Source organism: Coregonus clupeaformis, chromosome 39 (genome assembly GCF_020615455.1).
Source record: "Coregonus clupeaformis isolate EN_2021a chromosome 39, ASM2061545v1, whole genome shotgun sequence".
In the NCBI taxonomy this organism is placed as follows: domain Eukaryota; kingdom Metazoa; phylum Chordata; class Actinopteri; order Salmoniformes; family Salmonidae; genus Coregonus; species Coregonus clupeaformis.
Window position 1 is genome coordinate 12,918,872 of NC_059230.1, and position 14,598 is coordinate 12,933,469.

General features: G+C 40.0%; 1 protein-coding gene across 10 annotated transcripts in view; it reads right to left on the reverse strand.

The window, feature by feature from the left end:
• Positions 1–14,598, reverse strand: part of LOC121554692 (adhesion G protein-coupled receptor L3) — a 318,628-nt gene that overhangs the window by 7,887 nt on the left and 296,143 nt on the right. For 6 of the 10 annotated variants that reach the window (XM_045211912.1, XM_041868370.2, XM_041868375.2 and 3 more), the window contains 5 exons: positions 10,874–10,915; positions 8,069–8,095; positions 6,441–6,609; positions 4,249–4,374; positions 2,596–2,692 (listed from right to left, as the gene is read on the reverse strand). In XM_045211912.1, coding sequence (XP_045067847.1) covers positions 2,596–2,692; positions 4,249–4,374; positions 6,441–6,609; positions 8,069–8,095; positions 10,874–10,915 — 461 coding nt within the window. The remainder of the gene's footprint in view (positions 1–2,595; positions 2,693–4,248; positions 4,375–6,440; positions 6,610–8,068; positions 8,096–10,873; positions 10,916–14,598) is intronic. The other 4 variants (XM_041868385.2, XM_041868384.2, XM_041868381.2 and 1 more) reach the window with 1 other exon arrangement.

The following is a 14,598-nucleotide window of genomic DNA, read 5'->3' on the forward strand; positions in this document are numbered from 1 at the left end:
CGCCTGAACCAATTCTGAACGGAGAGGTATAGGACTCAAGGAAATGGCAGGAGTTGGAAGACGTATGACTAGTTATGATAGCTAACATTGAAGATTGTGTACAGCTCTGTTATGCATACTGTACTAAGTGCATAACGCACTGAGCTAATGATGACATGTTGGGAATGGGTTAATAGTTACAATATGTGTAATTTGGCCAGCAAGGGCATAATGGGAACGGTACAGATGAAAACTGCTGTTATGTGTGACTACAGGCGATATACTGTAGCTGTGCTATTGTCTTAGAACATTTATTATTGACTAGAACTTGAACCTAAATCAGTTTCCTATTGGGTTGTCTACTCCTCTGACCACACAGCGAAGCCAGTGTAGTGTTATAAACATTAACAAAATGGCCGACATTATCATTGCCCAAAGGACAATCCTGGAGCTTAGAAAAAAATATTTAAGTCCAATCAGTTATCTAGTTCAATAACTTTACTAAGTGAGTGTTAAGAGGCAAATCATTCTATGAATATATCATTGCAGGAGTATCTTCAACTCCAACAATCACATTGATGCATCAGAGCAGAATCACAAAATCACGATTTACTCACCTAAACTCCTCTTTTAGACTTAATTTGCATACATTGTTTGATGTGGCTATTAATATGGATGTATATACCATTAGGTTATAATTTCAGTTTGATATAATCACTATGTGCTCATTTCTTGTTGCGGTTGCTTTTGGTTCTCTAATTATGAAGCCTTCCAAAAATACCAGCCTATTTTGAAATTATAAACAGCTCCTCCCCACCCTCTGTTGGTTCCCCCACTTATGGGGTATGTGTTTGATCATTTGGACCATTTCCAAACCGTACCGATTGTGTAGCAATAATCGTGAATGCAGGGATAAATTAAACAAGTCGAGGCTATCAAGATGATTGCACGCTTCCCTCTCGAGAGGAGAGAAGTATGGAGTCAGCTGCAGTTATGCAGAGACTGTGAGGCAAGGTACTGAATACTGAGTTGAAGAAGGACTAGCAGGGAGAGATGTATGCTCTTCCACACATAATGTAATTCCATAATAACATTGCAGAGAAGAGCAAGGGGGAGGTTTGTGATGTTTCTGACGCTTCAGAACATGATGCGTTATCCTCCGCCAGACTTAGTGTTTATCCCCATGCGTTATACATCAGACCTGACGCGTTTCAATGCCTTGAGCTGAAAACGTGTTAATTAATTCACTCCCCTCTTCCTGGTCTTAGTGATACATCTATGGCAGTGTCTTCTAGGCCTGCCCACCCCACCAAGCTCCACCCCTTTCTCTCTCTCCCTCCCCCCGCTAAAAGCCAACGTCTTGGGATGGCGTTCGTTGCTGAGTGCCTAATTATTGAGATCTCGACACTTCCTCTCGCCGTCTAACATCAATCCGTCATCATAACTACGCATTAGTGTCTGGTTGAGAGGGAGCAGCGAGCAGATTTAGAGAGTGAGGTAGTGGCAGGGACTCAACCCCTCCATCAAGGGACCCCATGTCTGGAGAGGAATCGTCCCTGAGAAATGTCAGGGGGGTGGCATCATCATCTAGTGCAGATAGGGTCTAGGAGGATGATATAATGCCTCTGACAGAGTAAGCACTAGACACGTGTATTTATTTGGACCGCCAACCAATACGTTATGGTGTATTTCTATGATCGTTTTGGGAGATAATTTTCATCATATAACGAAATTGGGAGATAAGCCTTTGTGGATGGTTCAACTTATTTTTAAAGAATAAAGCAATTATCATTACTTTGTTGGTTGACAACGTCATGAAGACTGGCATAGCATTAACAAATAGTCCTGCCTCAATTGAATATTTTGCTTTGAGCAATTCATATTGGCATTTACTTTGGTTCTTGGTTCCATCAGGTGCAAAATTCAACGTTTTGTTTCTTAATTTGATCAATTAGCGCATACACTTTAACTGCATTATCATATTTAAAAGTTTAATTATTTTACAAAAGTCAAGGTCATTTAGGATGAGTTGATATTTTAATAAAATAAGGGATTAATAATGTTTTATTAACAGCAGGACCCCTTCTATACGAGCAGGTGAGTGGGAGACTAATGACTCTCTCATCTTAAAAAACTAAATGATATTCATCCAACTCTTTCCAGTGTACTCGTTCTGTGCACAAGTCACAAAGTGGACAATCTCTTATCAAGTGACAAATGCCACAGTCAAGTGTGAGAACCACCCATTGGCTACTATGCTGACTTGAAGGATAGTATATTTCAAATCAGGACACTGGATGAGCATAGGGCAAGAATCTCCAACTCCGGTCCTAGAGAGCTACTGGTTGTGCATGATTTTGGTCCAGCCCAGAACTAACACACCTGAATCAAACAATCACGGTCATTATTCGTCAATCATTCGAATCAGGTGTCTGTGCTGTGGTTGAACAAAAGCACCCATAAGCTCTTCAGGACCCAAAACGAAATCCTTCCGTTTTTTCACAAAGGCAATTCTTCCCTTCTTCCTTCACGTCACACAACATCAAAAACCTAAAGCAGAGGCTGGTGGGTTGCATGGCGTTCAAACATGTGTGGTGCAAATTGACTGATTATTACCTCTGTTCAACGACGCTGAGCTGTTGATGTCACCGGTTATGAAAGATGACTCTGACTGTTTCCTGACTGTGTCGTTCCACATCCGACGGATCCGGCTCTGCAGAAAGGGAACATTACAACCAACACGTCAGTGGGGTTTTGTAACGGTATTGTACTCAGTGCTTAAAGACTAGGTGGCCTCCAGTTAGGACATATCAAATCAAATCAAATTTTATTGGTCACATGCGCCGAATACAACAGGTGCAGACATTACAGTGAAATGCTTACTTATACATATACAGTATGTCTTGGGCGTGTGCAGCGACATTCACTAGCAATATAAAAACACACCTCAACCCTGTGATGATACATTCATTCTTGTTGCTGAACACGCACACAGTATATTACTGTATTCTTTGTTACTGTGCTTTACTGTAAGGCTTTGTAAAGGTTTGACTCCCAAACTCACAATAGTGTTATCACAATTGAGTCATTGCTACTGTTATTGCTACCTCTCGTTGTTGTTATTGCTACCTCTCGTTGTTGTTATTGCTACCTCTCGTTGTTGTTATTGCTACCTCTCGTTGCGGTTATTGCTAACTCTCGTTGCGGTTATTGCTAACTCTCGTTGCGGTTATTGCTAACTCTCGTTGCGGTTATTGCTAACTCTCGTTGTTGTTATTGCTACCTCTCGTTGCGGTTATTGCTACCTCTCGTTGCGGTTATTGCTAACTCTCGTTGTTGTTATTGCTACCTCTCGTTGCGGTTATTGCTACCTCTCGTTGCGGTTATTGCTAACTCTCGTTGTTGTTATTGCTACCTCTCGTTGCGGTTATTGCTACCTCTCGTTGCGGTTATTGCTACGGCTCACTGCTGTTATTTCTAAGTCTCACTGCTGTTATTGCTACCTCTCATAACTCTACACTGCTGTAAAAGTCAAGGCCATATTCAAGTGTACAAGTGCTTGTGGGAGTAGACCTGCCGTCAAATAGTAGTTATTTTTCTTTCAGATTCTTTAATCGTTTGATCGAGCCTTCCTGCAGTAACAGCATGGGCAGAGTTTGCACCTTTGGGACTATTCCATTGGTTCCATTGCGCCATGCAAGCTCAATCAAGCACAGTTTAAGTCTTTGAGCGAAAAAAAAACTAATTATATTTCAACCCAGGGCTGTGTGGGAGTTGGGTTGTTCAGTGTCCATATTTCAAAGGTGTCTTTCTCTGTCCAAGTCTCACTTCCAACTTTCATTTAGAGAGAGAACCCTACCTCCCTAACCACCCAGAGCCCACCGGTTTATGATGTACTTTGCTAATTACACGTTCATTTAAAAGCCTCCGAATTGCCGATAAATTACAGCGTGTTTACGACCGCTTCCGTTCAAATGCGGTTCATGGCGAAAACTAGGCGTAGTGGTTAGCCGTCGTGTCAATGTGCTGCTATATATAATCAAAGGGTTCATTATGGATGCTGAAATCAGCTTCCGTCGTGACCGGGGCTGATGGTGTGCTGTTGACTATTTGTAAAATTCATAAATGTATTTTTAACAACCTATTCATTAACAAAGTAAATACAATAAACGTGCTACAATTAATCAAGTAAAAATCATTATCAGATATGCTCGTACTCAAACAAATACATTGAAATTTGAAAGATGTGAGAGGAGAGGCGCCACCTACCTGTGACCCTGTGGAATAGCGCCCTGGTGGGCGGGAGGCTGAGCTCTTCCCAGAGCCAATGGAACTCTCCACACTCTTGCCACTGCAGCAGTGGGTACGCAGACACTTTCCATACTCTTTACGCACCTGTGAACCACGCACCCACACACACACACACACACACACACACACACACACACTCCCATTCAGATGCAGATAACCAAACAACTTTTCCGTGCTACTTTCAGCAAATGAATACTGTAGTTAATAACTACAATACTTTCTAGCTTGCTACATAGTAATAACCATGAAATGTAAAATTGTGAGCTAATCACTTCACATTTCATGTGTTAGAGTGGTGTGAAAGTGCTTTAACCAACTCTTTTTAGTAAGAGGAGCTAACTAAACTTATACAGCAAGTTAATACAGATAGGGGCGTACAGTGAGGGAAAAAAGTATTTGATCCCCTGCTGATTTTGTATGTTTGCCCACTGACAAAGACATGATCAGTCTATAATTTTAATGGTAGGTTTATTTGAACAGTGAGAGACAGAATAACAACAACAAAAACCAGAAGAACGCATGTCAAAAATGTTATAAATTGATTTGCATTTTAATGAGGGAAATAAGTATTTGACCCCTCTGCAAAACATGACTTAGTACTTGGTGGCAAAACCCTTGTTGGCAATCACAGAGGTCAGACGTTTCTTGTAGTTGGCCACCAGGTTTGCACACATCTCAGGAGGGCTTTTGTTCCACTCCTCTTTGCAGATCTTCTCCAAGTCATTAAGGTTTCGAGGCTGAGGTTTGGCAACTCGAACCTTCAGCTCCCTCCACAGATTTTCTATGGGATTAAGGTCTGGAGACTGGCTAGGCCACTCCAGGACCTTAATGTGCTTCTTCTTGAGCCACTCCTTTGTTGCCTGGGCCGTGTGTTTTGGGTCATTGTCATGCTGGAATACCCATCCACGACCCATTTTCAATGCCCTGGCTGAGTGAAGGAGGTTCTCACCCAAGATTTGACAGTACATGGCCCCGTCCATCGTCCCTTTGATGCGGTGAAGTTGTCCTGTCCCCTTAGCAGAAAAACACCCCCAAAGCATAATGTTTCCACCTCCATGTTTGACGGTGGGGATGGTGTTCTTGGGGTCATAGGCAGCATTCCTCCTCCTCCAAACACGGCGAGTTGAGTTGATACCAAAGAGTTCGATTTTGGTCTCATCTGACCACAACACTTTCACCCAGTTCTCCTCTGAATCATTCAGATATTCATTGGCAAACTTCAGATGGCCCTGTATATGTGCTTTCTTGAGCAGGGGGACCTTGCGGGCGCTGCAGGATTTCAGTTCTTCACGACGTAGTGTGTTACCAATTGTTTTCTTGGTGACTATGGTCCCAGCTGCCTTGAGATCATTGACAAGATCCTCCCGTGTAGTTCTGGGCTGATTCCTCACCGTTCTCATGATCATTGCAACTCCACGAGGTGAGATCTTGCATGGAGCCCCAGGCCGAGGGAGATTGACAGTTCTTTTGTGTTTCTTCCATTTGCAAATAAAACTGTTGTCACCTTCTCACCAAGATGCTTGGCGATGGTCTTGTAGCCCATTCCAGCCTTGTGTAGGTCTACAATCTTGTCCCTGACATCCTTGGAGAGCTCTTTGGTCTTGGCCATGGTGGAGAGTTTGGAATCTGATTGATTGATTGCTTCTGTGGACTGGTGTCTTTTATACAGGTAACAAGCTGAGATTAGGAGCACTCCCTTTAAGAGTGTGCTCCTAATCTCAGCTCGTTACCTGTATAAAAGACACCTGGGAGCCAGAAATCTTTCTGATTGAGAGGGGGTCAAATACTTATTTCCCTCATTAAAATGCAAATTAATTCATACATTTCTTTACATGTGTTTTCTGGATTTGTTGTTGTTGTTATTCTGTCTCTCACTGTTCAAATAAACCTACCATTAAAATTATAGACTGATCATTTCTTTGTCAGTGGGCAAATGTACAAAATCAGCAGGGGATCAAATACTTTTTTCCCTCACTGTATATATAAAGCTTCTCAGAGTAGGAGTGCTGAATTAGGATCAGTTTTGCCTTTAGATCACAAAGAATAAGATTACATGGACAGGGCGGGACCTGATCCTAGATCATCACTCCTCCTCTGAGACGCTTTATGAATACGGTCCCTGAACCACAAGGTTAGAGTAAAACATGCACCTTCTTCTGGAGGACACAGTGGAAGATGAAGATGAACATGCCCTGCAGGGAGTTAAAGATGGTGAAGAGGTAGGCCATGATGACCGTGCTCTCGTTGACGTACATCAGGCCGAAGGCCCAGGTCAGGCCCAGCAGACAGAGCAGAGCAATGGCCCCAATCACCCACGATCTGGAAGCACAACGAGACAACGTCAAGACAACGGCAACATTCTGGACGTTCTCAGAACTGCTAGAGGAGTAACGACTGAACTTGATTACTTGTGAAAAGATACGTGCCTTCGATTTTTGTAGTCTGTAATTTCCTAAAGAAATGTATGTGAATTTTGCTCATCACCAACTAATCGCCAGTGATGATTGTGGACTAGGGCCCGCATTCTGTTTGACAGATATCTGTGCATACATATAGCTGGTTAAAAATATTAATTGACAGTAAAATCTGTAACTAAGTAAATATGTAATTGTCCCAGGAAGTTACAGGTGGAAATGCACAAATACAGTAATTGATTTGCTGGGGCAAATCAATAAGGTCTTAGTTTGGTTTCAAGACCAGATACAGGAGATACTGAGGAAACTTCTAAGTCAACCAATCCTCTGAAGTGGTGACTGTTCTCAGACTTCCCACTTAGCATTCTGTCAGTAGTGCACAACTCAGAAGAACCATCGTGACTACCTGTTCACTGAAGCACAACACAAAGAATGGCATTTAAAAATAAACGTTTTGCTATCTTGGTCTGTGAACATACTGATGAACCAAAAAGAGAAACACAGGTTAAAAAAAATGTCCACCAGACAGACAAAAGTACAAATCTAGATGAAGGGGAGGAGGGAGGAGAGAAAATCGACAGAGGAGTGAAATTGAATTTAATCATGTGTTCGCCATTTGTGATCGTCTGCTCCTTGGGGACACCTATCATTTTTCTCTTGCTCTCCTCCTTTCAAGTGTTGCATACGTTATTCATCCATTACGTGACAGACCATCAGATAGTGTACTCTTTAAAACTAGAAAATGTGAGAGTGACTATTACTACATCAGGAGCAGTGGAAAACTCAAATGAAAAGTCAAGGTAACTCTCCAATATTAAAATAGTACTTGGTGTATAATTAATACATAGATAATAGGCGATACAGTCTGTTTGACCTCTGGGCTAGCAGGTAAGGCATAATCACTGGAAGCCAAATAAATATGAACACCTGAACACAGTATTTTGAATGTGGTGACCGAGGGTTGTCCCAAAAGCCTTGACAGATAATGAAGCTCTGAATAACTATGCTAGTATAATCCAAAATACCTGTGCATTTCAAATCAATGAATTTATGAAAACATAATGACTTTTTCAAAGCTTAAATTGCACAGTGCATGACTACTTCTCCTGTGACAAACTGGGAGATTTGTTTCAGCGTTCTGAGATTACTTCAACAGAAGCGTACCTATCCTAGCTAATATTGAACAAATGTGAGGTGTGGGTGAGTGTCTGTATTCCTTCCCTATGACTTGACAGAGAGCTTCACTAAACATTTACTAAAGGCATGTGGTGGTATGAACATTACTCATTTCTTTGTTATGAGGAAATTCATGGTTAATGAAGATGGTGTGTCATGAACAGATGACCTGTCCATTTTACTCTTACTTGATCTCAGGTTCGTAATCCTCATAGCTGACAGGAAGAATACAAAGAAATGAAAAACAATAAAATCAATAACCAAACAAAACTCCATAGCAAATATTCAATAATAATAATATGATTTTGAATGACACAATGCTTATATATAGTTATAGGAGAGGGGGACTTCCACAGATACATAAACATAAAGACAAACAGGAAATATTAGTCAATTAAAATAAATGGCTCATCAAATAATTACATCCAATACTCTTGAAGCCAGAATCCTCTTAATCTCACTCACTCGAATTTTGCGAGTGAGTTACAGGTGCTAAACGTAATTATCTTATTCACAAGCGTCTCCACTCCTCAATAAAAACGGGAGGGCCTAGTGTTTTGCCTCAATCGGCTGTAAAAAAACAAACACAAAAAACAATGGGCCAGGTGCGATGGCAAAAATAAATGATTTATGAAATTATTGGGGCCGACCATTAAACATAATTTTCCCAGGTCTATCTTAATGACCTGTTGGGAGAGGCACTTCATCAAGCTGATTGCCCTCTCGATGGTCAGGTAGACACAACGAAGTTGAAAAAATGTTAAGAGGGAAATATTGACCTGGAACTGTAGATAGAGATTACATAATAGACGTATCAGGGAGGTCAGGATATGAAGAGGTTATTCCTTGATTTGTATCTGGTCGCCGTTGCTTTTCACTAAGAATTGAGGATGATAGTAATTTTCCCGTGAGGGCTATCTTGGAAAAATCTGGTTCAAGGTAGCAGATATCCTCAACAACCATAATTTCCTCCTGCTCTCACTCACTTACTCAATGTTCAAAATTCTGTATGTACTGTTTATGAAGAATTTGGACAGGTATACATGTGTCATTTCAAAATGCCTGTCAAAAGTGCATAATATACTGAACAAAAATATCAATGCAACATGCAACAATTTCAAAGACTTTACTGAGTTACAGGCCATATGAAGAAATCAGTCACTTGAAATAAATTCATTAGGCCCTAATCTATGGATTTCACATGACTGGGAATACAGATATGCATCTGTTGGTCACAGATATCTTTAAAAAAATGGGCCTCTCAATGGGCCTCAGGATCTCATTGCGGTATTTTTGTGCATTCAAATCGATATCGATAAAATGCCTGCCCATACCATAACCCCACAACCACCATGGGCACTCTGTTCACAACGTTGACATCAGCAAACCGCTCACCCACACGACACCATACACATGGTCTGCGTTGTGAGGCCAGGTTGGTTGTACTGCCAAATTTTCTAAAACGAAGTTGGAGGCGTCTTATGGTAGAGAAATTAACATTTAATTATCTGGTAACAGCTCTGGTGGCCATTCTTGCAGTGACCATGCCAATTGCACGCTCCCTTAAAACTTGAGACATCTGTGGCATTGTGTTGTGTGACAAAACTGCACATTTTAGAGTGGCCTTTTATTGTCCCCAGCACAAGCTGCACCTGTGTAATGATCATGCTGTTCAATCAGTTCCTTGATATGCCACACCTGTCAGGTGGATGGATTATCTTGGCAAATGAGAAAGGCTCACTAACAGGGATGTAAACAAATTTGTGCACCAAATTTGAGAGAAATAAGCTTTTTGTGCATATGGAACATTTCTGGGATCTTTTATTTCAGCTCATGAAACATGTGACCAAAACTTTACATGCTGCATTTATATTTTTGTTCAGTGCATATTCCTGCATTAGATTATTTTTGTATTTTTTTTTACTAAATTGAGAAACTCTCCTAATTAACCCCCTACCACTTTCAGTCCTACAGACCTGGGCCCATTTCCCAAACCTGAAGTAGCTCCTGCAGAGCCGGTGAATACCCTCGCAATGATGCCACTCGAGCATCACGCTGAATGGTTCCACCACCGCAAAAACAGCACTTGTGCGCTTTCACCGGAAAAACGAGGGGAAAGTGCTCATTGTGTTAATAGTCGGGTAGAAATATCTAAAATGAAAATAAATTGAGGAGCAAATTGTTCCAATCCAAAACAACCGCATTCAATTGGCACCAATTCTCTTTTTGAAAAGAGACAAATGAGCGAATTCTGAGAGGTGATACGCATTTCAAATGGCTCGAGATCATCGCGTTATAGCTCATTGCAATTGGTCTATTGAGTCGCCTTTCACATCAGCATAAAGTCTCATTGGCTAGCTGAAAGGAAATAGGAAATGCTGTTATCTACTCAGCAGGATGCTAATTGTTTAACTAAAGGTTTGTGTACAAAGAAATGTTAATGACAAACAATTGTATACTTCAGATATACATTTTGAGTATTTTTACGCAGGATTTTCAAATCAATCATACCATCTTCATTTGCATATTCCTTCAGGGTCTATTGTAGGGGGATTTCTCAATAAGTAGATACTTTATTCACCATGAGGCATATACAGTACACGTCTACTCACAGTGCTTTTTAACTGTCATTAAAGAGTTGTGTCATTAACAATTTTGAGTACACATTTCTCAGCACCTTGTGGACTGCAGTCATTAACGCTCAGCAATTTCCCAGATACAGGGTTCGACAAAGTTTAGTAAAAGTTTGAGTAAGAGAGGAAAACAACATCCAATTTGTGCCAAAGGAACAACAAAGGTAAATCTTACAGAGTACACATTCTTATGGGGTCAAATACAACAGGTTACGCCAATGCAGCACTCACATCACAAATCGGATGAGGAATTGCCACGGGAAAGAGTACTTTGTCTATTGGGAAAGGCAATGGGGACCAAACACAATACAGAGAGAGCCCTAATAGTGTAGTCCTCTGTAGAAACATGTTGCATCTTACCAGTGCCATTCCACAATAATAATTCCATCATAATAACGATAGCTACCATGAGGAAGAAAATATACAAAGACAAAAGATAAGAGGTTAAAAACAAAAACTCAATAAGACAAAGCATAGCATGCAGTGTTAATCAAAAGAAGAGAAACTGAGTGAAAAGAAGTCAATGTGCAGAGAGAGAGAGAAAAAAAAATCATGGAACATTCATTAAAAAAAAAAAAGCAATGTGATGACATCTGAACATAAAGTGTGTCATCAAACGATGAAGAACACCAAAGATAAGAGAAAGATAAAAGAAACATCCTACTTAATTATGACCTAGCAGGAGTCCGGACCTAACCTAAAATATCTCCCTCAATCTTACAATCCAGTAGAATGTTTTCTTCAACATCAAAACTCTCACTGTATCGGACTAAAATACAAACCATTATTTTTATCATCAAACAATTTGATTATTAGTAGCAGGATAAATTGTTAGCAGTAGCCTAAATTATTTAGAACTTGAAGATTTGAAACTGATACAGTCCATTCAAAGTAACCAACAGTGTGGCTCTAAAAATAGCAGTAGGCCTATTTGTTTTGTACCATATTTGTGTACCATATTTGTTTTCATTGCCATAGGTGCCATTTGGGACATAGCCATGTGGATTGAGATACTGTACATATATCTGGAGGTAGGCCTATCAGACGTCAGAGCTGGGAGAGAAGGGGTCATGACCTTTATGTTGTGGTCTGAGAGAAAGAGTCCAGAGGTGAGGTTTCTGATTGGCCAAGGGAGGCTAGTGTGATAAATCATATGATAGAGAGAACTCTCCACAGACAAATATATTCTCTCCACAGACAAACAAGGCAATGCATCTTAAAGAAACAATATCTTCACAGTATTCTTAGATTACATCTCAATTGATAAGGGGGAGTTCAAAAACTGTACTTACTACACTTTGAGATGTAAACACTGTGTTACTAATAACTGATCAAATCATCCAATTATAAAACTATTAAACATTTTAAAAAAATGTGTGCTTACATTTCTCCATAGTTAACTTTAAAGCCACTCAGTTGGTGACTATCAACTCAATAACCTGTTCAAAGTCAGGTCGCAGTATCAAAAGTTGTTGTCAACAGTGTTAGCACTAACATGGATGGCAGAACATGGATGACACACACAATTAGGGCTGTTGTGGTGACCGTGTTACCACCACACCGGCAGTCATAAATCATGACCACAGTAAAATTCCATGTGACCGTTCAGTCACAGTAATCTCCTTTAATGCATTCTGGACATGCTTTGGTAGTACCCAACTTGCTAATGACCAACATGTCCTAATGTTCTGGTACTCAGGGCTCTATTGTCAATCTAAACACTCTGACATCAATGCAAATGCGATCAAAACAGTAGCCCTATCGTTCTTTTAAAACTCACCTCGCTGTGATGATCATTTTGAAGAAAGAAGATCAACAGCAGGTTGAAACAGTGTAAAACATGGTTGTTGTGGATGTCGTTTCAAGTCCTAACGCAATGAAATGGACAGCCCTTTCTAAGGTGATGATTAATTCAAAACATCCACATATTAGAGCTTCTGCATATGTGTAGGCTTATGAGCCCAAGCCTGAAAAGAAATTATGGATAAAAATTATGATTGTGCCGTTATACAATACAATACAGCCTACCGCATATTACAATTGGCAGAAAAACATAAAACAAAACTGATTTAAGATGTCTTTGGTACATCATTGGTCTAGCCTATACTCCAAAATTAAACAAATTCTAGTAATTACCGTTGAGTATGGACTGTATTATTATGCATACTGGATGGACTAGTTACCTTATACTACGCTCCAATATGTCTATCTATGTGTCTGGGAGAGAATGTATAGCCCTAGGTGATGCTGTTGTTTCATTGATTGTGCAGGGCTGCTTACAGTTAGCCTACAATTAGTGAATTTGTATTTGATTTTGAATAGCCTAGTAAAAGGGCATTTTTTTTATTTTCATAATTAATTGGGTGACACATTACCTTTAGCTACAGAATATCTCACCACTGCGCGTTTCCATCTCCTCCTCTCTCTCCTTTATTCCTTTCTCGAGCACGCAGAAAACATGTTACTATCGATGTTCCTGAACAGATTTGATAATGGGCTATTTTAAAACTAAACCAATTTTACATATTAGACCAGATTAAATTGATGGGGAAAATATGATCACTTGATGAGAGAACAGCTGTGCAATCTGAGGCAAGGAACAGAGCGCAAGCCTTTTTTGCTACTTTCTCAAATCATCAATAGCCAATAGCCTATAGTCACACCATGCAGCCCATACACAGTGCATTCGGAAGGTATTCAGACCCCTTGACAGTTGTCTTTTTTTTATGTGATTTTTTTTCTAAAAATCTGTTTATGCTTTGTCATTATGGGGTATTGTGTGTAGATTGATGAGGGAAAACAAACTATTTAATCCATTTTACAATAATGCTGTAACGTAACAAAATGTGGAAAAAGTCAAGGGATTTTAATACTTTCCGAATGCACTGTATGTTTTGATGCTAAGACATTCTAAGGTTTGTATAATTTGTATTTGTATTTATTATGGATCCATACTACTCTTCCTGGGGTCCAGCAAAATGAAGGCAGTTATACATTTTAAAAACATTAGAATACATTCATAACAGATTTCACAACATATTAAGTGTGTGCCCTCAGGCCTCTACTCTACTACCACATACTAAAGTTGCCAAATAATTCTAAATCTAGCATATAGGACCTGTTTCAAATGATCACTTTATGCTCAACATAGCCACTTCATATGCGCACTCACTCTGTAATGGGAAACATATAAATTATATTCTTCTTACTATAAAATCTGATAAAATAAAATAATGGCACAGGGCTTATAAGCATATATTTTCAGCTAAATGAACTAGCCTACAGCATGGAGCATAGCCAGATACAGTAACTAACATACAGTATGCCAACTTATTCTGTTCTTCTGAAATACATGTTCTTCATATCATAATGTTTCTTTAGACCTGACTAAAATAAATAATGGATTTATTGCGATGGTGTATATTAAATTGATTTATTAGACTTTTTTAAATGAAGATGTTCCAAAGGCACGCATCAGCGACTTATATATGTAGCCTGTAGATGCTAACGTGTTTATGTTCATTAATAGTAAATTACCATGAGACCGGCAGTCTTTTGCATGACAACAACCGGCAGACAGAATGTCATGACCGCCACAGCCCTACTCACAATAAAACAAAAACAAGCTAAACTCATGGTCATCCTAGCTCTAATCAGAATCCACAGAGTCCGCAGTATGCACAGCCCATTATTACATATAATCACACATGATTTACAAACCTCATTTTAAATCAGTTGTTATTGAGTCACAGACTGCGCTGCTCTGGGCTTTGATCTCTGCCGCGCCAACAGTCTCAGACTGCTATCAATGCTATCCAATAGAGTGCTGCTGATACTGATACAGACTGTTCTGTCTAGTAGGGTGTTCTGCTCTCTATTCAGAATGAGATTCACAGAGCAGACATCCTCTGGAAAACTAGCCTCAGCACTGCTGGCAATGTGTGTGTGTATGTGTGTGTGTGCGTACGAGAGTAAGAAAGAGCGAAAGCGTGTATACTGTATGTGAGAAAGAGTGTGACTGTGTGTATAGTGTGTGTGTATACTCGCTGACAGAACTAGGCCAGCAGGGTCTCACTCCACTCTGA